The following is a 24468-nucleotide window of genomic DNA, read 5'->3' as shown; positions in this document are numbered from 1 at the left end:
ACTGAACTACCATATGATCCAGCAATACCATTACTGAACATACACCCCAAAGAAATAAAAAACATCATAAGCAGACATTTGCTCCTCTATGTTCATCACAGCACAGCTCACAATTGCTAGAAGCGGCCTCCATTCCCAACAATGGATAAAAAACCTCTGGTACATAAACATGATGAGTACTGCGCATGCCTGAAGAACAGCAATGAGACCCCTCACGTCGTGGAGGGCTCTGGAAGACATGCTGAGGGAAGCGAGTGAAGCACGAAAGGACAAGCACTGTGTGAGTCCAGAGCAGCAGGAACAAGCAGCAGAAGGGGCGCAAGCTCAAGCGTGAAGGCCATGCAGTCGTCTGGCTGGGGTCAGACAGGCCGCTAACGAGCTGGACCAGTGCCAATGACCTACACATCATCTGCTCCTGGTGAGTATAGTGTAGGTCACTTGGCCGGAGGTCACCTCACGACAGCTGGGATGAAATGGAGGGTGCGAGGGGGTAGTGGCTGTTCGCTGAATAGTAGCCATTTAGATCTGTGGTGAGGTCTCCCAGAGAGGGAGGTAGCCCCGTCGGAGGAATGGGGTTTACTGATGAGAGGTGCCGCACAGGAGATGAAAGGGAATGGTCAAATTTGGGGGTACATAGGTGCATGCCTGTTGAAGGGAGGGGAGGGAGAGCTAACCTCCAGGTGGGGGACAAAAGACTGAGGATGCTCTTGGCAACAATAAATGGGAGGTGTCTTCAGTGGCATGCAATGGGTGGGCAGAACTGGTGTAGGGCATCTGGGGTGGGGGTATCCCAGGAAAGCAGACCAGGTGCCATAAAATGCTGGGACACCAAATCCTGGATCTTTGGGGTGCATACATGCTCCAGAGGCTACATCAGTGAGCCCCATATGGGAATCCCACTGGGTGAACTAGACTCTACCTCAGACACACTTGTAACATGAGGACTTAAGCTGGAAATACATGGTGCCTGAGGAAGCAGAAAACAGCTGTACCAAGAGTGGTGTACTGATGGTTGGTGGACAAATAAGGTCATGTTACATCAACCCCCTTTATGCTGGGTTAAGATATCTATTATTCTGGAAATCTTGTGACAGCCCCTCTACTGTGTGTTGCATGTGCTTGGGTATATTAAGGTGTGTCTCAGGGGTGCAGCACCATGGGGGTCACTTTCTTGAAGCTGTTATTTGTTTCTGCTTTTTAGTAAATGAGACCCAGAGACTTTGAGAAAGAAAATATAACAATAGTTTGTGGGGGGGGCGAGGATAAAGAGGGTCGGGGGAAGTAAGAGGGAGATGATGTCAAGTAGTCTAGGAGGGAAATGTATGTGTGGAGACTGATTGTGGCAGCAATTTTACAATTCTGTTTGATGTGATTGAACTATGAAATAATATGACATTTGTATTAACTCCTAAGTTAGCAAATTTTTTAAAAAGCATAGATTCAGGAATGGTTTGGGGGCTCACACTTAAAAAGAATTATCATGGCCCTGCTCAGTACTCACCTTCATGAAATGATCACTGAAGATAAAGGTACTACAGCGAAGTGTCGCAAAAAAGTAGATAGTAGCACTCCCTAAATGCATGAATACTTTCTTTTATTAAATTGGCACTCTGTGATGCTCACCCTCCCGACACAACTGCTGAAGCCAAAGCGGGTGAACAAGTAAATGTGAAGAAAGCTGATGGTGCCCGGCTATCAAAAGAGATAGTGTCTGGGGTCTTAAAGGCTTGAAGATATACAAGCGGCCATCTAGCTCAGAAGCAACAAAGCCCACATGGAAGAACACACCAGCCTGTGTGATTGCATGGTCCCGAAGGGAACAGATATCAAAGAATAAAAAATCATATCATTGGGTGCACACCTCCATGATACAATCACCGAAGACAAACAGGTGCATAAGCAAATGTGGCGAAGAAAGCTGATGGTGCCCGACTCGAAAGAGATAGTGTCTGGGGTCTTAAAGGCTTGAAGGTGAACAAGCGGCCATCTAGCTCAGAAGCAATAAAGGCCACATGGAAGAAGCACACCAGCCTGTGCAATCACGAGGTGCCAAAGGGACCAGGTATAAGGCATCATGCAATATATATATACACACACACACACACACACACACACACACACACACACACACCATAGTGAATGAAGGGGTAAGTGCAGCGTGGAGACTCAAAGCCCATTTGTCGGCCACTGGAGATCCCCTCATAGAGGGGTTTAGGAGAGGAGATGGGTCAGTCAGGGTGCGATGTAGTACCGATGAAGAACACAGCTTTCCCCCAGATCCTGGATGCTTCCTCCCGCCACCTACCATGATCCGAATTCTACCTTGCCGGACTGGATAAGGCAGAGGTTGTACACTGGTGCATATGGGAGCTGGAGGCACAGGGAATCCAGGGTGGATGATACCTTCAGGACCAGGGGTGTGAGGGCCGATGCTGGGAGAGTGGAGGGTGAGTGGGTTGGAAAGGGGGAACTGATTACAAGGATCCACATGTGACCTCCTCCCTGGGAGACGGACGGCAGAGAAGGGGGGGGGGGCGGTAGACTCTGGATAGGGCAAGATATGACAAAATAACAATCTATAAATTATCAAGGGCTCATGAGGGAGGGAGGAGCGGGGATGGAGGGGGAAAAAAAGAGGACCTGATGCAGAGGGCTTAAGTGGAGAGCAAATGCTTTGAAAATGATTAGGGCAAATAATGTATAGGTGTGCTTTATACAATTGATGTATGTATATGTATGGGTTGTGATAAGAGTTGTATGAACCCCTAATAAAATGTTTTTTTTAAAAGTACTAAATCTAAAAAAAAAAAAGAGTGGCTGAATTACAACACTAACTGAACCCTCTACTTAGAATGATTTCTGATGTTAACAGGAGAGCATGGATTGGGACTAAATGGGAACCTGAAAGTTACAGTGGAGAGGACTGTGCTACGCTGAGTTTTCTAGAGAAATAAATCAAACTACACTCAAATAACTTTATAGCAAAAATAAATTTACATCAGGAAGCCCAGCCCAGTTCCACTCAAGTCCATGGGTCAGATGCTAGATGAAGTCCCCTTTAGACTTACCCAGCTTCCAGCCAATGAAGCAAAGGCAAAGCAGGAATCGGGAAAATCACAGGCCAGTAGGGGCAAGAGCATCTGGATGTAAGGTCAGCAGGAAGAGGGCAGGGCACTGCAGCTCCTATGATCAGCAGGCCGGCTCGGCCATGAATCCTAGAGACGCAGAATCAAGGTAAGCAGGATGGAGGGAGAGGGAAGGAAAGTTGTCCATGGCATCTCTCTAAATTGGGCACCCCCTCCAAGGAGAGGGCCTTATTGAGATTGAACTCTACCCATACTTTCACACAGATGCATCAAACTGATATAAAATCGAACCATCATAGGGACACACGGAAAGATTATTCTCAGAAATATCAGAACATGGATCCTTGACATGCCATTGAGTTACTTCAGCCAACAACACTACCACTCACATCTGAAGAGTTTAATCCGTCATTAGTAAAGCCATTGTCCCCTCCACCTGCACTTGAGCTTAGCCCAACTTTCCCTGCTGATAGGGAACCTGGAGTTGTATCTGGAGCATTCCCTGCAGCAGATGCCTTGCAAGATAATGCTGACACTTGCTGGGAAACACCTTCGACACTCATGCCTGCTTCGACACTGCCTCTAAACTTGTCTCAGTAATCCCAAAGGTGACCTCCAAATATTGATCCAGAAAGAGCTGTGCTATCCTCTTAAAGGACTGCTAGCGTTTTCTAGTATGTACAGGCAGAGACCCGAGGAATGTGTGCGGGAGTGAGATGATGATGCAAGGAGCGAACGGTTGCATCAGTCTGAATGTGTTGACGTGGACCAACTAAGCACTGATCCTTCAGTCAGTGTTTCAGCACCAGACGTTAGGACAGAATCTAATAGTTTATCTGTTTGGTTTACTGAAGCAAAGCTTCTGCAGTGGCTTAGAGCAAGTTAAGTTGAAGTACCAGACCTAGCTTGGTATACTTTAGAGGATTAAGGAAATGGGCGTGTTTCAGGGCAGACCCATAGACTCACAAATGGAATGCACTGAGGACACACCTTTTCTCTCAGTGGGAAACAAATTTCTGAAGGGATCATAAGTATCTCTAAAGACTGCTGTGATTGATATTTTATTTTGAGCCAGTTTTGACAGTGGAAAATACCCTAATTAAGACGTTTGCACATAACATGGCTGATTGGGTCCCATGGTAGTAGGCGGTAAGCAGTAGCATTTAACAGAGACAAGGTGGGTGTGGTTGCCAAATGGTTAGCAGAGTCAAAGTAGTAACAGAATAGCCTGATTTGTATGGCATTGGATACCTAAGCAGAGTGTCCCTAGGAGTGAAATAAATGAGAAACCTACCAAATCTATCATTGATCTGTACAAGTTGAAAAATTCTAGGCCAGTTGAATAGCAGTCTAATTCAAATAGCCAGATATAGAGTCGCAAATGCTCGATCAATTCCCCAAAATTGAGCCAGTTCACAAACCCTTCATTTATGGGGAAGCCAGGTCCCTTTGAGGAAGGCACCCACTACACTAATAAAAAAATGCATAGTTAGCCTTTCTCCCAGGCCTGCCCAGTGGAAACTGTGCCTTTTATAAGTGACAATTCATTGGAGAAAGGAAATAATCAGACGTTGGGGATGGTTACTGGACATTGGCTCCAAACTGACATTAATCTAAGTGACCCTAAATTTTAAGGTCCCACAATCAGACTAGGAGCATATAAAGGTCAAGTTATAATGGAGTCTTAGCTCAGGTTGATCTCACAGGGGATCCAGTATGAGCCCAAACCTATCCTATAGTAATTTCCCAGTTCTAGAACACATAAATGGAATAGACAGACTCACTGACTGCCAGTACCCCATATGGCTACCTGACTCTAGAACATGGACTACTATGGCAGGGGCAGGAGTGGAAGCTAGTAAAGCTACCTCTACTTAGGAAAATGGTAAAGCCAACGCAATTATGTTTTTCTGGAGGGATTGCAAAGATCAGGGTGCAAAGATTGCACCATCAAGGAATTGAAGAATATAGGGCTGGAGACCATTACTTCCGAACTGAGCTGTTGTCTATGGGGGGACTAGCAAACTCTAGACCTATGTGGTTTGTAAGGGTCCAGGTATAAGCTGTGCTTACACACACACAAGCACCAGCAGCGGTTAAGCCAGTTTTTAGTGTGGGGTTTTTTAATCACTTTATTAGGGGCTCTTACATCTCTTTTATAACAATCCATACATCAGTGGAGTCAAGCATATTTGTACATATGTTGCCATCATCATTTTCAAAACATTTTCTTTCTACTTGAGCCCTTGATATCAGCTCCTTTTTTCCCTCCCTCACCCACCCTCCCACCCTCAAGACCCTTGATAAATTATTATCGTTTTCCTATCTTACACCATCTTCTGTCTCCCTTCACCCACATTGCTGTTGTTTGTCCCCCTCAGGGTGTGGGGGTTATGTCTACATCATCATTTTAATCAATTCTCTGTTTCTCCCCCTTCTCCCCCTACATTCCCCCTAAGTGGCCTATGCTGATAGTATTGCTACTCCCATTACTGTTCCTGATGTGTTTATCTGTCCTGGATCCCGTGTGACAAGAGCTCTTATCTGTACCATCTGGTCTAGCTAGATTTGTAAGCTAGAACTGGGATTTGTAAAGTAGAAGTGGGGTCATGATAGGTGGGTGGGGTGGGGTGCGGGAAGCACTAAAGAACTAAAGAAATGTGTGTCTCGTTGGTGCTGTACTGCACTCTGGCTGACTTGTCCCTCCTGTGAGGGATGTCCAATTGTCTACAGATGGGCTTTGAGTCTCCATCCGACTCCCTTCATTCACATCATATGATGGTTTGGGGTCTCCTGATGTCTGATACTGTTAGATTCCTCAGGTGGAAATACCTGGGTCATTGGCTTCCCATGAGAATGAATTCACACCGAAGCCTGGTTTGTGATCCAAGTGAATTTTTATAAAGGATAGAAGTGTAAAGGTGAAACTGAGGTACAGGGAGGAAGACAGACATAACTGACAGGACAAGGAAAGCAGAAACAGAAATAGCTTTATTAGGTGGGGCAGTAGGGCGGCTCCCTGCCGAGGTTTCGTGACCTAGGCGGACAGGTCAGGGAAGTCCCATTCAGCAGCTGGGGGCGAGGGTTTTTACAGGGGTAGTGAGGAATGTATGGCAATTAGCATATGGGGTCTGGAGACCTGGAGAATTGCTTGTCATCTCCTTGCAATTCTGACTTCAGGGCCCTCCACTGGGAGGCGTGGTTGACAGTACTGGTTGACTCCATTGACTCAATTAAGCTCACCTGGCCTAGATTGAGGTCCTCCCAAGAGTACTGGCTTCTTCTCAACTGCCTGAATTTATTCATGCCATCCAGCCTGGAGCAGCTTCCCACAGTCTGTAAGGGTGGAGGGAGGCCTTGGCAGGTAGAGGTAGAGGTTTCTGCCTCTAGCTCCCTAACACTTTCTGATCCCATCTACACCTTGTGATCACACAGGCTGGGCAACAATTTTATTAAAGCATAGATAGAATCATTTCCAAAGAAAGTATGTGAGTCCTTCTGGCATGGTGAAAAGGATATCTTAAGCATAGATAAAATATGCTTTGCTCCCGGAATGTAGTGGGGGCCCCTTTCACAAATTAAGAAGGGTCATTCATTGTCTAGGGGAAGACTCCTAGTTTCTAAAAGACAGTTTTAAAGGGGAGGAGTTTGCCACTCCACAGATGTACAATTAGCTTTCTAATTAGTTATTTAGACCACCCTTGAGGCTCTTTAAATTGCAATCTCAGCTTTTGTCTCTGGATCAGTGTGCTGTCAGATTTATCTCCAGCAGCACTGCTGTGTGAGGACATTCATTAGGGCCTAGCTTCAAGGTTGACCTGTTTACTAACCTGTTCTCACAAGGTCTTCTGTTAATTCCCATATTGCAGGCAGAAAATGCCTCTTCTGTCCCTGTCAATTTGGTCAGTGCAAAAAACAGATGGATCTTTGAGAATGGCAGGGGGTGCCTGGAAACTTATCCAGGTGGTGACTCCAATTGCAGCTGCTGTCCCAGAAATGGTTTTATTGCTTGAGTAGATTAATATCTCTTCTAGTATCTGATAGCAGCTACTAATTGGGCAAATGTGTTTTTCTCAATTCCAGTTTTAAAGGAGCAGCACAAGCAGTTTGTCTTTAGCTGTTGTGGCAGTTAGATGTTATGTCAACGTGACCCTGTGGGAAACTGTAGCACTAGTCCCACCTATCAAACAGGTTACAGCCTGATGACTCCTCCTAGGGGATATGAACTTTCAAATAAGAAAGACAATGAGAGCAGCAAGAGGAGATAAGCAGCACCTGAGAGGGGATTGAGGGGCAGCTGGGAGGAGGAGGATGACCAAGCAGCACACACTGCAGAGAACAGCGCAAAAGAGTTACTGAAAGGGATAGCACTTCCAGACCACAGGATTGTCACCATAAAGATAGGTAGACACAAATAGACTACAACGAGAGAGCAGAAACACCAGCCAATTAGAACCGCTTAGGGCATCTCCCCTCGGCCGCCTGAGGGGAGATTCCCGGGTCTTTGAATTGGGAAGCTAGCTGAGGGGGTGGGGGGTACGTGCCAGTGGGGTGTGATGGAGCAAAAGGATCATAATTCAAAGTGACCAGGGAAAATAAAAATATAAATTTCTTTGGCTTCCTGCCAAGACCAGAAGACTGCCAGTGGAGATCCCCCATCTAGGACTCACTCCTAGTAGTGGGTACTTCAGAGCTTACTGAGCCTCACAGGGCTGAGAACAGGGCAGCTGAAAGCAGGTGTTAAGTGATTAACACCAAGAGCTCCAGCCCCCTCCTGAGGTACCACTCAGCACAACCCCTGATCGGAAGACACCCCAAAGGCCTGGTACCTTAAATAATTGGGCCACTCTGAGGATTTATTTTCATATTACTTGTTACACATACCTGGATTGCATACACCTGACTCATTGACTAAGTATTTGCATCACAAAACAAGAAGCTGGAGCAGGTTTGGCAGGCAGAACAGGTTTTACAAGCCCAGGCAGGGAATTTATTTAAGGGAGTTTATATATATCATTTGTATATATTTGTATGATATATTACTTTACGTTTTTTCCTTCCGATCTCATTGGTTTATTTCCTAGACCCCTAACACCCCATCTACCTACTAGTTCGCACCCACAACAGAGACTAAGCTCTGTGTGAAGCTTAGTGTCCCGGACAAACATACATTAACAGCTCTCCTGCATCTTATGCTAGTATGATTTTTCCTATTACTATTATTAAAACTTTCATCTCTTACCCCTTTTCTTTAATTTTCCTTTCTTTAGTCTAAATATCCAAAGTTTTACTTCATAACATCATTAACCTGTCTTTTAGTTTCACTGTACTGATCATCAAAATTTTTCTTACATTTTCAGACTCATAAAACCAAAGACTAATACTACTATCACAATATTTAAAATTGTTTTTGCTCTAAAATACTAGTACCCATTGATCCATCGTTGCAAATGAGGCATTTCAGGGCCAAATACCCCTTCCTTTAACCTACTATATAACACTACCTGATCCTCCACCTTCTTTTTTAACCTACTGCTTCTTTCACTCTCCCAACACTCATAACACTTCCTCCCCAAATTTCATATGACTCCCTTAACACATAAATTAGCAACCTCCCTCAGACACTTAATACAAACTATCCATTAGCCCTCTACTGCACCACCTAATAGAGTTAACCAGTTCCAAATAACATCGCCTACATAACACTCCCAATAGACTCCAAGATGACAAGGAAACAACAGAAGATATTAGTCACACACACACACACACAAAACAAGAGAAACAGAAACAAATAACCAAATAGCAATCAGACTTAAATGTAATACCTAAAACTGTACAAGTTATGGATTTCCCAGAAAAAGAATGTAAAGAATGATGTTTGTGCTCATGCAACAGTTGAAAGAAGTCTAAAAGGAAAAATAAAACAATAGAAAAGCTATAACCTCATTAGAGAAACAAACAGAAACACAAAAATCAAACACTACAATAGCAGAATTACAAAGCAGGGGTGTCAAACTCAATTAAAAAGCGGGCCATTTGGTGCAACAGGCAAGATTCACATGGGCCACATCACATTTACAAATTTTGTTCAATTTCTATTTTGAAGTGAGGATTCAGGAATATGGATAGGATAATTAAAACACTATAATAGCTTTTATTTAAATATTTATTTTATTTAATGTATTTATAAAACTAAAATTATTGTTTTACCCTTAACTTGACAGTGTTTTCCTTCTACTAGTTTTCACTACGTCTTATGTTGTGACCGGAAAATATAACAAAGTAACTAATGAAAAACACCAAGATTTGGGCAGCTGACAAACGTGATGCACAATTGTAATGGCTTCCCTCTAAAAATGTTCACTAGCACTGCTGCTAGGTATGATCATAACAGCACAACCCAGAGTGCTCTTTTCACCTTTTCGCTATTGGGATCTCTTTACATTATGTGACACTGAGAGTGGCAGATAGATCGCTTCCAATCATCACTGGAACTAGGTCAGTGCATTTATACACATCCACAGGCCCCCCAAAAAGCACTGGGCCACATGTATACTCATCTTCAGATAAAGGGTTAACGAGGGAATTGTGTGTACGGTATTGCCTCGATCTCCCCTAAGTGTTATTTTCTTCATAACAATTTTTTCTATTTTCATTTTATTTCAGAGCATCGCAGGCCACAAAAAAAGCTCCTCAGGGGCTACATGCGGCCGACAGGGCCAGTTTGACACCCCTGCTATAAAGGAAAAGCGGGAGGCTGTAAAAAAAATACAGATACAGAATTGAAGAGATAGAAACCCAAATTAGTGAACTGAAAGACAAATCTATAGATTCCAATCTAAAGGAAGGACAAATAACCAAAAAATGCAAAAGAGACTGAGAAAAGCTTGATAATAATGTGGGACACCATTAAGAGGAACAACCTGCATCTTGTAGGAATTCCAGAAGAGGAAGAAACAAACAAAGTTACATCCACACAGAGAATAGTCCAAGAGCGCCAGCCAAAGAACTTTGCTCAATGTCTAAAAGAGAAAAAGACGATTATTTAGGAAGCCAAAAGAACCCCAGCCAGGAGAGATTCTAAAAGGCAAACTCCACGGCATATTGTAGTCAAGATGTCAAACATCAGAACGGAAACAACAAACAATCTAAAAGCACCTAGAGAAAAAGATCAATTACACACAAAGGTTCAGCAACTAAATATGGTGGTATAATACAATTATTTCAAGACAAGAAAAGCCAAAAGCAAGACCACCATTACAAAAAGTACTCAATGAAGTACTGTGGCCAAAAAAAAACAACAGCAACAACACACAAACCTGAAACCAACATTCAAGACAATTCCTCACAAAAACCAGCACACACGGAACAACACCCAGAGCAAGGGAACGACACAGGAAGAACAAAGAAACTGAACACAATACACATCCAAACACACAACACACGCATATATAAACCAAAATGGTGGAAACAAATACACATACATGTCAATAATTTCACTGAATGTTAATGTACTACATACACCAGTACAGAGACAGAGAGAAGCTGAATGGATAAGAAAGCAAGCCCCATCAATATGCTGCCTACAAGAAAAACACCTCACAAACAGAGACTTGAAGACATTAAAAATCAGAGGTGGAACAAAAGCATACCCAGCAAACAGCAACAAAACTCAGCAGGGGTAACAATATTAATCTCCAAGAAGATAAACTTCAAGGTAAACAACATAATGAGAAAAGATTGAATACTACATAATGATAAAGGGAAAAATAGCTCAGAAACCCATAACTATAATAGTCATCTATGCACTCAATGAAACACCTTTGAAATACATCAGATCCTCATAGAATTGAAAAAGGACCAAGACACATCGACAGTAAGAACAGAAGACTTCAATACACCACTCTCAAAGAAAAAGAAATGTCAAGAAAAAAGGCAATGAAGACCAAAAAAAGTTTAATAACACAATCAATAAAAACTATCTTGGATGTATGAGCCCCTAATAAAATGTTTTTTAAAAAAACTATCTTGGAGGGAAGATGGTGACTGAGTAACACATACCAGAGGGACTCCACAGAAATCAACCCAGGAGAGCTACTAAGAGGGAAATTCAACACTGCTGGGTCGCAGGAGGCGCATCATAAAGATAAGTAGGCACAGATCCACAAGGTTTGAAGGGACTGGGGGGGCCCTCAAAGTTTAGTATTAAGGTAGTAGATAGACATTGGGCCTCCATTCAAGTACTGCCTCAATGCAACACTGTGTTCTATTAAACTGGCATTCCATGATGCTCACCTTCCCAACACAATCGATGAAGACAAATGAGTGCATAAGCAAATGTGGTGAAGAAAACTGATGGTGGCAAAAGATATAGGGTCTAAGGTCTTAAAGACTCAAGGTAAACAAGCGACCATCTAGCTGAGGAGCAACAAAGCCCACATGGAAGAAGCACACCAGCCTGTGGGATTATGAGGTGTCAAAGGGATGAGGTAGGAGCCATCAAAGAACAAAAAATATTGTCATTGTGAACGAGGGGGGTGCAGATTAGGGAACCAAGAGAGACTCATTTGTAGACAACTGGACATCCCCTTACAGAAGGGTTGGGGGGTGGGGCGAGACAGCCAATCAGGGTGCATTGTAGCAACAATGAAACTTACAACTTTCTTCTAGTTCTTTAATGCTTCCTTCCCCACCACTATCATGATCCCAATTCTAATTTACAAATCTGGCTAGATGAGAGGATGTACACTGGTACAGATAGGAACTGGAAAAACAGGGAATCCAGGACAGATGCTCCCTTCAGGACCAGTGGTGAGAGTGGGGATACCAGGAGGGTGGAAGGAGGGGGGGGAGGGGAAACCGATTACAAGGATGTACATATAACCTCCTCCCTGGGGAATGGACAACAGAAAAGTTGGTGGAGGGCGATGTTGGACAGTGCAAGATATTACAAAATAATACATTGCCAAGGGTTAATGAGAGAGAGGGCAGCGACAGGGTGGGGGGGGAATGAGGAGCTGATGCCAAGGGCTTAAGTGGAGAGCAAATGTTTTGAGAATGATGTGGGCAACGAATGTACAAATGTGCTTGACACAATTGATGTGCTATGGATTGTGATAAGAGTTGTATGAGCCCCCAATAAAATGATTTAAAAAAATAAAAATAAAGATTTATTTGAACATAAAAAATAGATATAACTGATGGCATATATTCAATCTTGTTTTGTTAGGTGCCACCCAGTCAGTTCAGACTCGGTGACCCTATCGACAACATAAGGAAACAGTGCTTGTTTCTTGTGTCATCCTTACACACGTTTTCTCTTTGAGCCTATGATTTCAGTCATGTCAATCCATCTTTTTTGCTGTGCCTTTTCTGTAACAAGCATTCTTTCAGGGACTGGTCTCTCCTGAAAACCTGTCCAATGTCCAACATCTTGCCATCCTTGTATCTAAGGAGCATTCCGGCTGTACTTCTTCCAAGACAGATTTGTTGTTGTTTTTTGGCAGTCCAATTACTTCCAATATTTTTCACAAGCACCATAATTCAAATACATCGATTCTACATTGATCTTCCTTAATCAATGTCCAATTTTTACATGTGAATGAGATGATTAAAAATGCCATGGCCCCCAAAAGACTGGACTGGAAAACGCTCCTAAGGGCCAGCAAACGATCCCTGAACTAACTACAAGCTTTTCTCTTGTGAACTGTTTCGTTCTGTTCTTTGTCAGTGGTTTGTTTTTGTTGTTTTGTTGCCTGGTTGTATACTGTTGCTTTGTTTTCCTCTATCTTGTTTTCGTGCATGTTAGTGTCTCCACAGGTCTGTCTGAATAGGACAGGCTGGATAAACTATCTGGAGGAAAAACAACGGGACCGACAGTTCCGGGGGGACTTGGGGTGGGGGGGTAGAGGGGGTAAGGAAGTGGTGTTAACAAACCCAGGGACAAGGGAAAAACATGGGACCCCAAATGGTAGAGAAGGGGGAGTGGCAGGCCTGGTGGGAAATGATCAAGGGTAAGGTTGCTTAGAGAAGAGGTATACTCTAGCCCAGGTGGCGACGAAGCATGGTAGTAGGGCAGGAGGAAAGTCAAGGGAGATGGAGGAAAGAGCTAGGAGTCAAAGGGCATTCATGGAGGTCTAGATAAATACATGTACATGCAAATATATATAGGAGGATGGGGAAATAGATCTATGTGTCTATATTTATAAGTCAAGTATTAAGGTGGCGGAAGGACCTTGGGCCTCTACTCAAACACTCCCTCAATGCATGAATACCTTCTTTTATTAAATTGGAACTCTATGATGCTCACTCTCCCGACACAACGGCTGAAGTCAAAGTGGGTGAACAAGTAAATGTGGTGAAGAAAGCTGATGGTGCCCGGCTATCAAAAGAGGTAGTGACTGGGGTCTTAAAGGCTTGAAGATAAACAAGCGGCCATCTAGCTCAGAAGCAACAAAGTCCACATGGAAGAACACACCAGCCTGTGTGATCGAGGGGTCCCAAAGGGATCAGTTACCAGGCATCAAAGAATAAAAAATCATATCATTGATTGCACACCTCCATGATAGGATCGCTGAAGATAAATGGGTGCATAAGTAAATGTGGTGAAGAAAGCTGATGGTGCCCAGCTATCAAAAGAGATAGTGTCTGGGGTCTTAAAGGCTTGAAGGTGAACAAGCGGCCATCTCGCTCAGAAGCAAATAAGCCCACATGGAAGAAGCACACCGGCCAGTGCGATCACGAGGTGCCAAGGGACCAGGTATAATGCATCATGCAAAAAAAAAAGATATGTGTGTATGTATGTGTACATGTGTGTATATGTATATATGTATATATATACCATATTAAATGAAGGGGGAAGTGCAGAGTGGAGACCCAAGGCCCAAGTGTCGGCCAATGGAGATCCCCTCATAGAGGCGTTTAGGAGAGGAGATGGATTAATTAGGGTGCGAGGTAGTACCGATGAAGAACACAGCTTTCCCCCAGATCCTGGATGCTTCCCCCACCCCTCCAACTACCATGATCCGAATTCTACCTTGCGGGCCTGGATAGGACAGAGGCTGTACACTGGTACATATGAGGGCTGGAGGTTCAGGGAATCCAGGGTGGATGATACCTTCAGGACCAAGGGTGTGAGGGACGATGCTGGGAGAGTGGAGGGTGAGTGGGTTGGAAAGGGGGAACTGATTACAAGGATCCACATGTGACCTCTTCCCTGGGAGAGGGACAGCAGAGAAGGGGGGGGGGAAGGGAGACTCCAGATAGGGCAAGATATGACAAAATAACGATGTATAAATTACCAAGGGCACATGAGGGAGGGGGGAAAGGGGAGGGAGGGATAAAAAAAGAGGACCTGATGCAAGGGGCTTAAGTGGAGAGCAAATGCCTTGAGAATGATTGGGGCAGGGAATGTATGGATGTGCTTTATACAATTGATGTATGTATATGTATGGATGGTGATAAGAGTTGTATGAGTCCCTAATAAAATGTAAAAAAAGAAAAGAGGAGAAAAAATGATTAGGGCAAAGACTGTACAGATGTGCTTTATACAATTGATTTATGTATATGTATGAACTGTGATAAGAATTGTATGAGCCCCTAATAAATTGTTAAAATTAAAAAAAAACAAAAAACGTGGCTTACACTCAAGCATATATGGTAATTGGTGTTTTCAGCTATCTCTTCTCCTTTTGAGTCATGTCCCATCAGTAAATGAAGGTCCTGAAGGATTTACTCATGTAGGGTGTATTCCACCCACATCACAATAGACTCTACTTTGTGAAGGCAGTTCTCCTGGAGTCATACTGAGTGTCTTCTGGACTGAAGGCTCATCTTCTGGCACCATCTCTGACAATGTTGTTTCTACTCTTAAGGTTTTCTGTATCTTATTCACTCTGTTTGTCTCCCTGTGAGACATTCCTGTTGACAAGCCACTGGGAGCTACACTGATGGAGCCAGGGCCCTGGAGATGGAGGAGCCATATGGAGACCCATGACATCGCTCAGATGCTTCCACCACCACTGGATCCGGATTTTTCACCCACTGGCCTGTGATTTTCCTCATTCAACATCATTGCATGTGTTGCTTGAGTCTGAAGAGGAATTTATAGACTGGTATTGGACATATGGACTAATATCAGACTTATGGACTTGATCTGGACTGGGCAGGGATGTTTTCTCAATATACAGTTGCTCTTTTATATAAAGTTCTTTTTTATACACGAGTGTCTCCCTGGATCTCTCTACCTGGACTAACACACACAACCACCACAGTAAACCTGAGTCATGAATATCCCCGGGAGAAGCAGCTAGATTATGGGCCCCAAATGAACTCTAGCTCCAGCCCAAGAATAGTCAGTTCTGAAAACATGGCCCTGCTCAATACTCACTCACATGAAAAGATCACTGAAGAGTGTCCTACACATTGTGGTGAGAAAGCAGATGGTGCCTGGCTCTCAAGTGGAATCGTGTTTGTGGTTTTAAGGTGTGTATTCAAATAAAAAGCCATCTAAGTAAGGAGTCTACTAAGCCAACATGGAAGAAAACCAGCTCGTATGAGTCAAAGATGACAATAAACTCAAATATGATGAAAGAAGTAATATCAGACCTAAAATTATGAACACCCAATTTGTGGAAGGCTATGGAGGACAGTGGGAGCCCAAAATCCATCTGCAGAATATCAAGACAAATTAAGCCACTGGCAGATCTCTAGTTACAGGCAAAGGTCTGAAATACTTACTACCAAACAAAAATCATTGTCATCCTGATTATGCTGGATCAAACTTGGGATTTGATCAGTTGACCTTCTAGATCCATCCTGAATTTGTTCTAGGTGTAAGGATCTCTTGCTTACTCCATGATAAAAACTTCTTCACTGGCCTTTAAAATATTGATGGTGGTGGGTTAGGAAAAAAAAATGATGGTGGTGCTTTTTATTTGTCTTTATATAATATTGTCTTATCCATATCATTTTATTTTTTGCTATTATTTCTGTTGGATTTACCAGTTGAAGCACAGGAGTGGATGAATATAGTTAACTGATGAAAGGGTTTCTAGGAGATATAGGGGTGGGTGAGCAGGGATTGGGGAGGGTGAGGCTATTTCGGGAGTAAACAATGAAGGTGGGAGGGGGAGTGAGTACTAGGACTCAAGGTGATTACACAACTCAATTTAAAGATGATTTAACCATGGGAGTGGGGGGGTATAGAGAAAATATTCTGAAATTGTGGTAATGATTGTACAATTCTTCTTGATATGACTGAACTATTGAATTGTGTGAATGTGGATTAAAGAGAATTTCAAAACTTAAAGTACAATGCTTTCTGTAATATGAAAATATCTATATACCTACAAGGAAGCCCAATTAGTATGACTATTATTCTAATTTAAGAATAAAGAAATTGAATTCTACCAACTTCAGTTTGAACTGATCACAAATATAATCAAGATGCATTATTGATAATTGGAATGAGAGCTGGAACAAAGAGGGACAATAGTTTGAAACTATGCCTTCAGAGAAACAAAAGTTGCTGATTGCATGATAGAATTTTCTGAGATGGACTTAAATGCAATACCTTTTTCAACAACATAATGTGTACTTGGATAGACAGCATACAGAATGTATAGTGGATAGACAGCATACAGAATGTATAGATAGGTCTCATACTGACTACCTCCATGGGAAGAGATGACAGAGAAGCTCAGTAATAGCAGCCAAAAGGCTGACTGTGAAACAGAACATCAATTGCTCACATAAAAGTTCAGGTTGATGTTGAAAATTAAAACATGCCCACAAAAGCCCCAATATGACCTTGCATATATCCCACCTCAATTTTATAGACACATCAAGAACAGCATTAAATATTAACAACACTGATGACAACTGATATGCTGTGGGATGAAATAAATGACAAGGTTATATAATAAGAAAGCAATATGCCAATAAAAAGAAAATAAAGCAGATATCAGAAGAGACCCTAAAACTTGCAGTTGATCATAGATCAACTGTAATAAATTTAAGAAATGAAGTTCACAGAAAATCACAAAGGGCAGATTAATGAGACAAAGTATCAAATATGCAGACTTGAAGTTAGAAAACCAAAAAGGAAGAACACACTCAACATATCTCATGCTGAAGGACTGAAAAAAAAAATCCAAGCCTTGAGTTAAACATTAAGGATTCCTATGGGCAAAATATTGAACAAAGCAGGAAGTACCCAAAGATGATGGGAAGAACACTCACTGTACTGAAAAGTACATTCAGCTATTTTAAGAGGTAACTTCTGATCAAAAACCAATGGTATTGAAGGAAGAAGTCCAAGCCCTATCAAAGGCATTCGCAAAAAATAAAGTTCCTGCAATTGGTCAATGGAAATGTTTCTTCAGCGAAGTAATATACAGGCTCGTCTATGCCTAAGAAATTTGGCACAAGGTTACAAGGCCAACTGAAAATCTGTGCCTACGTCAAAGAAAGGTGACACAACAGACTGCAGAAGTTATCAAACTTCTTATATTAATATCTGTTAAATAAACTTTTGCTGAAAAAAATTCATCAATGGTTACAATCAACAGAGTGCTGCCAGAAATTCAAGTCAGATTCAGGAGAGGATGTGGAACAAAGGATTTATCATTGATTATATGAGATGGATCTTGGCTGAACAAAGATAACAACTGTTGCTACTTGCGTTGTAAAGGTAACAGGGTACATAGATCATAACTATTGATCACATTTGGAAAAATTGGAATTCCTCAACCCTTGATCATCCCTGTACAAACCAAGTGGTATTTGAGGCATTCATTGGAATAGAACAATATGGGGCTGTTTAAAAGCAGCTAATATTCATGTCAGAGCTGCTTTCTTTCGCCATATTTAATCAAAATATATGGTGAAATAATAATCTAAGAACATATGAAGACAGCCCCAGGATTGGAGTGTTTATTAACAACTTACAATATACAGATGACACCTCAACTGCTACAGGTGAGGACCTGAAACACTTGCTGATGAAGATCAAGGGTTGCAATCTTCAGTATGGAATACAACTCAATGCAAAGGAAACCAAAACCCTTATAATCAGTAGCCAACATTATGGTAAAGACTAATATTATCTAAAATGTCATTCTGCTTGGATTGACAAGCAATGCCCATGGAAGGAGCAGTCAAGAAAACAAACAGTATTGCACTGGACAAATCTGCTGCACAAGACATTTTAGTGTTGAAGAGCAAGGGAGTCACTTTGAGACTGAGACCTGTCTGACCCAAGAGAGTGTGGCATTTGGGCATTAAGACCAGAGAAGAATGGATACATTTGAATCATGGTATTGATGAAGAACAGTGAGAAGACCAGGGACAGGCAGAACAAGTATTCTAGAACAAATACAGCTAGAATGATCCTTAATGGTAAAGATGACAAGATTTCATTTCACATACTTTGAACATATTGTCTCAAGATGTTGGACATCAGACTTGTTAAAATAGGGTAGTAAAAAAGATTCTCACAATGGACTGATAAAATGGTTACAAGTTCAAACCTAATTGTGAAGAGGCACAGGACGGTAGTATTTTGCTCTTTTGTACACTGGGTTGCTATGAGGAACCAACTAAATAGCACCTAAAAATGATCAGCTTAATGAGCTTTGTCTTCTCTTGATGAATGTTTCTTCTTGATTACATTTCATTGACTTACCTTCAATGCTACCTACTTCTGTAATCTTTTGGATTTTAATTTGCTGTGTTGGGATAATTTCTAATGTTTCATTTATTTTGTTATTGTAGTCGTCCCTGAATTTTCCCAAAGTTTTGTTTGCCTTGCAATATTCTCTATGTAAAATGCCCAATTATTAACTATTAGGAAGTTCCCATGACATTTCTTCCTTAGAAAGGGTTTCTAGATCTTTATTTTGGTGAATTGTTTCTTTGGGTGAAATGAAATTGAATTCTTCAGTGTACTGTAATGGTACTATTTGTACTTAATTGGTGATTATATGTTGTTAGGTGCTAAGCACCTGTCTCCTTATGGGTGTGACACAGAACGGGAATGACTATAATTCTCTGTTCACTGCGGAGTGCAGTTGAGAACAGATTTAGAAGATGTTGGCCACTATCATTAGTCAAAAAGTGGCCCCCACCTGTAGGTAGAACTCCTATGGTAAATGGGTGGGGGGAGGGGGAGGGCTGGGCACCTGGGCTGCCAGCTATTGATATGGGGCAGTTGTCAGCTCATTGTTCTGATCAAACCCTGTTCACAAAACTTCATAATGTTCAACAGCAATGGGTACAAGAAGAAAATCTTCCAATGTTGATTATAGTGATGATTTCACATTAAACACAAATTTCATAATGGATGTGCTGTAATGTCAGTTGAGAATTTACTAGTCTCGTGTCTTCATATTTAGATTTTATTCAGCTTCTTGTAGTCAGCATTCAAATAATCTCTCTATCCTCTCCTCTAAAACTGAGGGTCCCTGGATTTTCATTCGTGTTTTATTTGGTCTTTCACATATTTCTTGTACAGGATCTTGGTAGTGTGTCTGTTTGGGCCAGGTCCGGACCAGGCAGCCCCTTGCACCAGCCTCTCAAGAAGACAAATGACCTGCTGAACTTCAAAGCAGCTGCCTCCAGCATGTCACAAAGCTTACCCCCGGGCAGAACACAGACTCCCCCACAGCGTGCCAGGAAGCAAGTTTGCTGAGAACAAGATGATTTATGGACAGGTCATCTCCTGCTCCGAAACTTGCAGTCGCAGTACAAAGAACCTCCCTTCCCCTTACCGGCCCATATGCCTTTAAGCTCATATAATATGTATATATCCTGCCACCCTAGCACCATGCGCGACTTCCTTAACCTATTCTTGTTGGGTTGCGGAATCCATCTGGGAGTTCTTTTCCCTCAATAAAATCTTTCTCTTTCACTCATTTTTGTCTGAACCCTGCCTCTGTTCTGTGACTCTGTCTCAATCTCTCGGTGTCTATTTAATCTTGGCAGAAGTCCTTCTTGATTATCTTTTAGTTCTATTTCCACATGACTTTTTGGAAAACTTTACTCACTTACTTAACATTTCATCATTTCATAATTTAAAATATAGTAGAGATGACCAAAACTACAGCCCCAACAAACACTTATGGGGTTGCTGAGTTGAAAATCTTAAACAGCACCCAACATGCACAGCAACAACAATCTAATACTAAGTTTTTATTTAATTAAAGAACACTTCATCATTGTACCTGTTTACAGAATTAGTTTCGCATTCAATAATTCTTAATTTGTTTCTTTTGTGACATTAGTTGTAATCCCTTAAACATCCTTTTTGGGTTCCCATTTCACCCTCTTCCTGCCTTCTGAACTTGGCTTTTAGCAACATTTCTTCTCATATGATTGTCAGTATACTTTGTTCTCATGAGTCCTCACAAGTGTTACTATTTTACAGGCCTGTCCAGTATGGCATAAAAATGATCTCTGGGAATAGGTTCATTTTCAGGTTTGACGGATGTTTAAGGGTTATAGTCTTAGGGGGAGAGGGGATTCTACCTGTCTTTATCAGACCAGTGAAGCTGGTCTTTTCTCTCCTACTCTGTTCAGGATCTTCGATTTTTACTAGAGTGGTAGCCAGGAACCTTCCAGTTCTCCTCGTCTTAAGGTTAGAGAGGTTGTGGGATACAGAAAGGTTTTCCCCAGGTTGTCACACCTTATTATGACACATGGTAAATGACTGTACACTTGGAGGTCAGCTGCTTAGAGGGTATCTTGTCACAGGTGTATCCCCAGTGTTTCCCCCTTCCTATTGTGTGTGCATTCCTAGCTCGTCCCCTTCCTGTCACGCATAAACTTATTGTACAGCCCCTTCCTGTCACGCATATGGTTACCTGTCACTAGGGGGCTTGAATGTCCTCAAAATGTATATACAGCATGATTAGAAATATGATACATTTTCTCTCTGTGTGTGGACCTGGCTGTTGAGATCATGGCCGTCCTGAAGGTGAGCAATTGTATACTTTATTTTGTCTGTTGTCTCTTTAATTTTACCCCTCAATTACACAACTGGACCCGTTTGATTGTGGGAGTTGGTACCCCCCAGGAGGTAGGAGTTCATGTGGTCCAATAGTTCTTTAACCTAATTGTTTGGGTCTTTGATTTCAACTCTTTTCCAAATGGAAAGAGACTAACAGTTGGAACTTAACTGGTCACCACGCAAGCTTATAAGACTCCCTGTAACTGCTACTCATCCAAATAAAATGCAAAACATTCGGTTTAAAGACTGTTACACCAATTGACCTAGACAGTCTCCAAACTATGGTCTTTACCCTTCCAGTCCAGTGCCTCAGAACTTGAAGGTGTTTTTGGATATGAATAAGTTTTCATAACTTTGTACCCTGTATGCTCTATCACATACGTGGACATATTGACATATTTACAGTACAAATAAGTATATCAAAATAGTCCCTGCCACACAGGTATACTCCCACAGACCACCGGTTCAACTCATATCTACCTATATATATACATATACTTATAAATTATTATTTGCTTTCACTGTTATTTCAAAATGGTGATTGGTATCTTTAAAAGGCATTTGAATCCAAAAACACAAGTAAATAGATAATGAATGATTGACTACAAGCTAAGCAACTCTAAGAATTGCTGGCAGTTCCCAAAAGCTGAGAAAAACAATATACGGACCTCCCTTATTTCAGAGAGAGAACAAGGTGCTGTCAACACTTGCCTTCAGATTTCTGGCCTCCAGAACCGAGAATAAACTTCCCTTTGTTTTAAGCTACCTTGCTTATGGCATTTAGTTGTTGCTGATGCACAAGTTTATTGATAGTCATGTGCCAGGCTAGCCATTACTGTCTGCCTTCGCAAATCAGATGATAAACAATTGTGGTTACACATTAAATATAGCAAGAGGTCTTACACATCATCGTAACTTGCTTGTGTGAAACATTAATAAATATTCAAGAATCTTGGGCTTCTTGGCTTCACCAGGAATGCTACAGCATCCCTGCCGAATGTAAGACCCATGAGGGTCTGCCTTCTTCTTGTACAGCCAAATGCAACTGTGTTTGGGGGGAAAAGAGGAAAAAGACTCAAAGGTAATTAACAAACCACTAATATAAAATGTTATATATATGGATAGAGATTACTGCAAGGATGAGAATTCTTAGGATTCTAATAAATTCTTAGAAATGAGCACTAAAACTATGTAGTCAAGTAATTCTGGTTTTACATAAAGAATGCCTGTAATTTTAACAATTAAACAGTGGTGTCAGGTAGATGGAAAGATGTACAGATGTCTCCAAGAGCTGGACTCTGTCTAAATGTGAAGCTATGACAGCACATGTTCCAGAATTCCTTGTCTGATTAACTGTTCACACTTCCAACGAGGTAAAAAATGCTGAGGGAAAAAAGGGACACAGAAAAGAAATTATTGGAAAATAACCTCTTGGATTATATTTTACATCAATAAAAAACAAACTAATAGCTTATTTTAAAATTCCAACAGTGATAGATCATAATCAACTCAACAGCAACAAGTAGTTAATAAGGAATTAAGTTAACTTTACTATATTTATTGCTTTATTCAAATTTTGTTAAAGCTATTGGTATTTTAATCAGAATTACTTAAATGAATTGTATAGTTTAAATTAAATTCAATAAGAAACTTGTAAACACAGAAGTGGTTTTTTGCCCAACTTTAATAAACCCTGAATTTTTCAGGAGTGTAACTAGTATATTTTTTTTTAAAAAAAAGAAGAACTTATGAATTAAGGACATCAGGTATAATGAATAACTATACAGACAACTTACAACAAAGATACAAGAGATCTAGTAAAACTAGGTAATCTTGGAACCTTGAGCTTCAGAAGAAATTATAGAAAAGTGGACTGAAAACTAACTAGAAGATGAAGGGAAACAAAAGTGGTGCAAGAACAGACAGGTGAATTGTCAGCTAGCCTGACGCATTCCATCCAGACAGAAGCCTGGCACATTGGTAGCTGGCACTAAGAAAGGATCCTCACTTGTTTCCCACACCCTCCTGATATCACAATTGCCAGCCCCTACCTTCACCCATACACCAGACAGAGATATCCTTGTAAGTCCATTTCTGCTTGAAGACAAAGCTATGCCCTCATGGTTTAACATCCCCATGCCTAGAGATGGTTTATCACCCCCATGCCCAGAAATGCTTGAGATTCTCCTCATAGCACTAGCAAAAAATACAATGCTGGATCCCTCGCTGCTCTTGGACACGTGGAAAGTTCCCCCATGATTAGCCATTCTGACCCAGCTGCTTCTCTACCAGAAAGATTCCCCTCAGCTATCACCTAAGCTGTAAAAACGCCCTACTGGATCAGGTGCGTGGACCACAGAAAACAGATAGGCCTGCCAAGCTCCATCTGGAATCAATATTCAACCCCCTAGAGGCTGTGACCTATACAAAAAGGTCCTCACCCCAAGTTTTCTCTTTGTTTTTCCTTTTCCTTCACTTCCTTTTATTTATTTTAATCACTTCTGCACTCTGCTTTCTTCTTTATTTCTGCTTCTACTTCTATTCTTTCCATTTTAATTTACTTTTCCAGTTCCCTTCCTTTCCTTTTTTATGTTTTGATTAGCTTCTCTTTTATTTTTCTCTACCTTGGTTTTGACACACACACACACACACACACACACACACACACACTTCTAGTTATTAAATTCCTTTCACTTGCTCTTGTTTGTCCGCTGTCTCTTGCTGGTTTCTTTTTCAAAAATTATTTCTTCGTTGGCAATTTTTTTTTGTCCCTTCCTGTTCTACCTGACAGTGGACAGCAATCGCAGGCCTAGCCACCTCTATGACTGTAGTCATACCTATACAGTGACAGACACTACATACTCCTGTACCACCTGATCATCTTTACGTAAGTGAGACCACCAAACAAACCATTGCTAACTGTGCTATAATAACAACAAACAGTACCACACACATTCTCAAATTATCCTTTACAACAACCAGTAGATAGGTGGAGTGTCTGCAGTCTCAAGATACTAAGATCAATTAAACACAAAAACACTAATACTACAACATCTCAGTGGCATTGATGTAGTAGATGGACGTTAGGTCTCTGCTCAGGGCCTGCCTTCAATACAAGAATACTTTGTTCTAAGAACCTGGCATGTTGTGATGCTCACCCTCCTGGCATGATCGGTGAAGACAAAATGGGTGCACAAGCAAATGTGGTAAAGAAAGCTGATGGATTGCCTGCAACAATGATGCAAAAATAGAGCGATACTGGGGATGGTTCAGGACTGGATGGGGTGTGCTCTCTTGTCTAGAGGGTCACTGTGAGGTGGAGCTGGTTCGACAGCACCCGACCACAACAACAACAGAAAACTAAGACTGGCTCTG

At 41.7% G+C, this 24468-nt stretch overlaps 1 protein-coding gene across 1 annotated transcript in view; it reads left to right on the top strand.

Moving 5' to 3' along the window:
* Window positions 1-19856, top strand: part of NINL (ninein like) — a 187473-nt gene extending 167617 nt beyond the window's left edge. The window contains exon 21 of the mRNA XM_075564189.1: window positions 19600-19856. Coding sequence (XP_075420304.1) covers window positions 19600-19776 — 177 coding nt within the window. The 3' untranslated portion in view covers window positions 19777-19856. The remainder of the gene's footprint in view (window positions 1-19599) is intronic.
* Window positions 19857-24468: the final 4612 nt, after the last annotated feature.

Source organism: Tenrec ecaudatus, chromosome 12 (assembly GCF_050624435.1).
Source record: "Tenrec ecaudatus isolate mTenEca1 chromosome 12, mTenEca1.hap1, whole genome shotgun sequence".
In the NCBI taxonomy this organism is placed as follows: domain Eukaryota; kingdom Metazoa; phylum Chordata; class Mammalia; order Afrosoricida; family Tenrecidae; genus Tenrec; species Tenrec ecaudatus.
The sequence above is the reverse complement of the archived record's forward strand: the minus strand, read 5'-3'. Positions and strand labels throughout refer to the sequence as shown.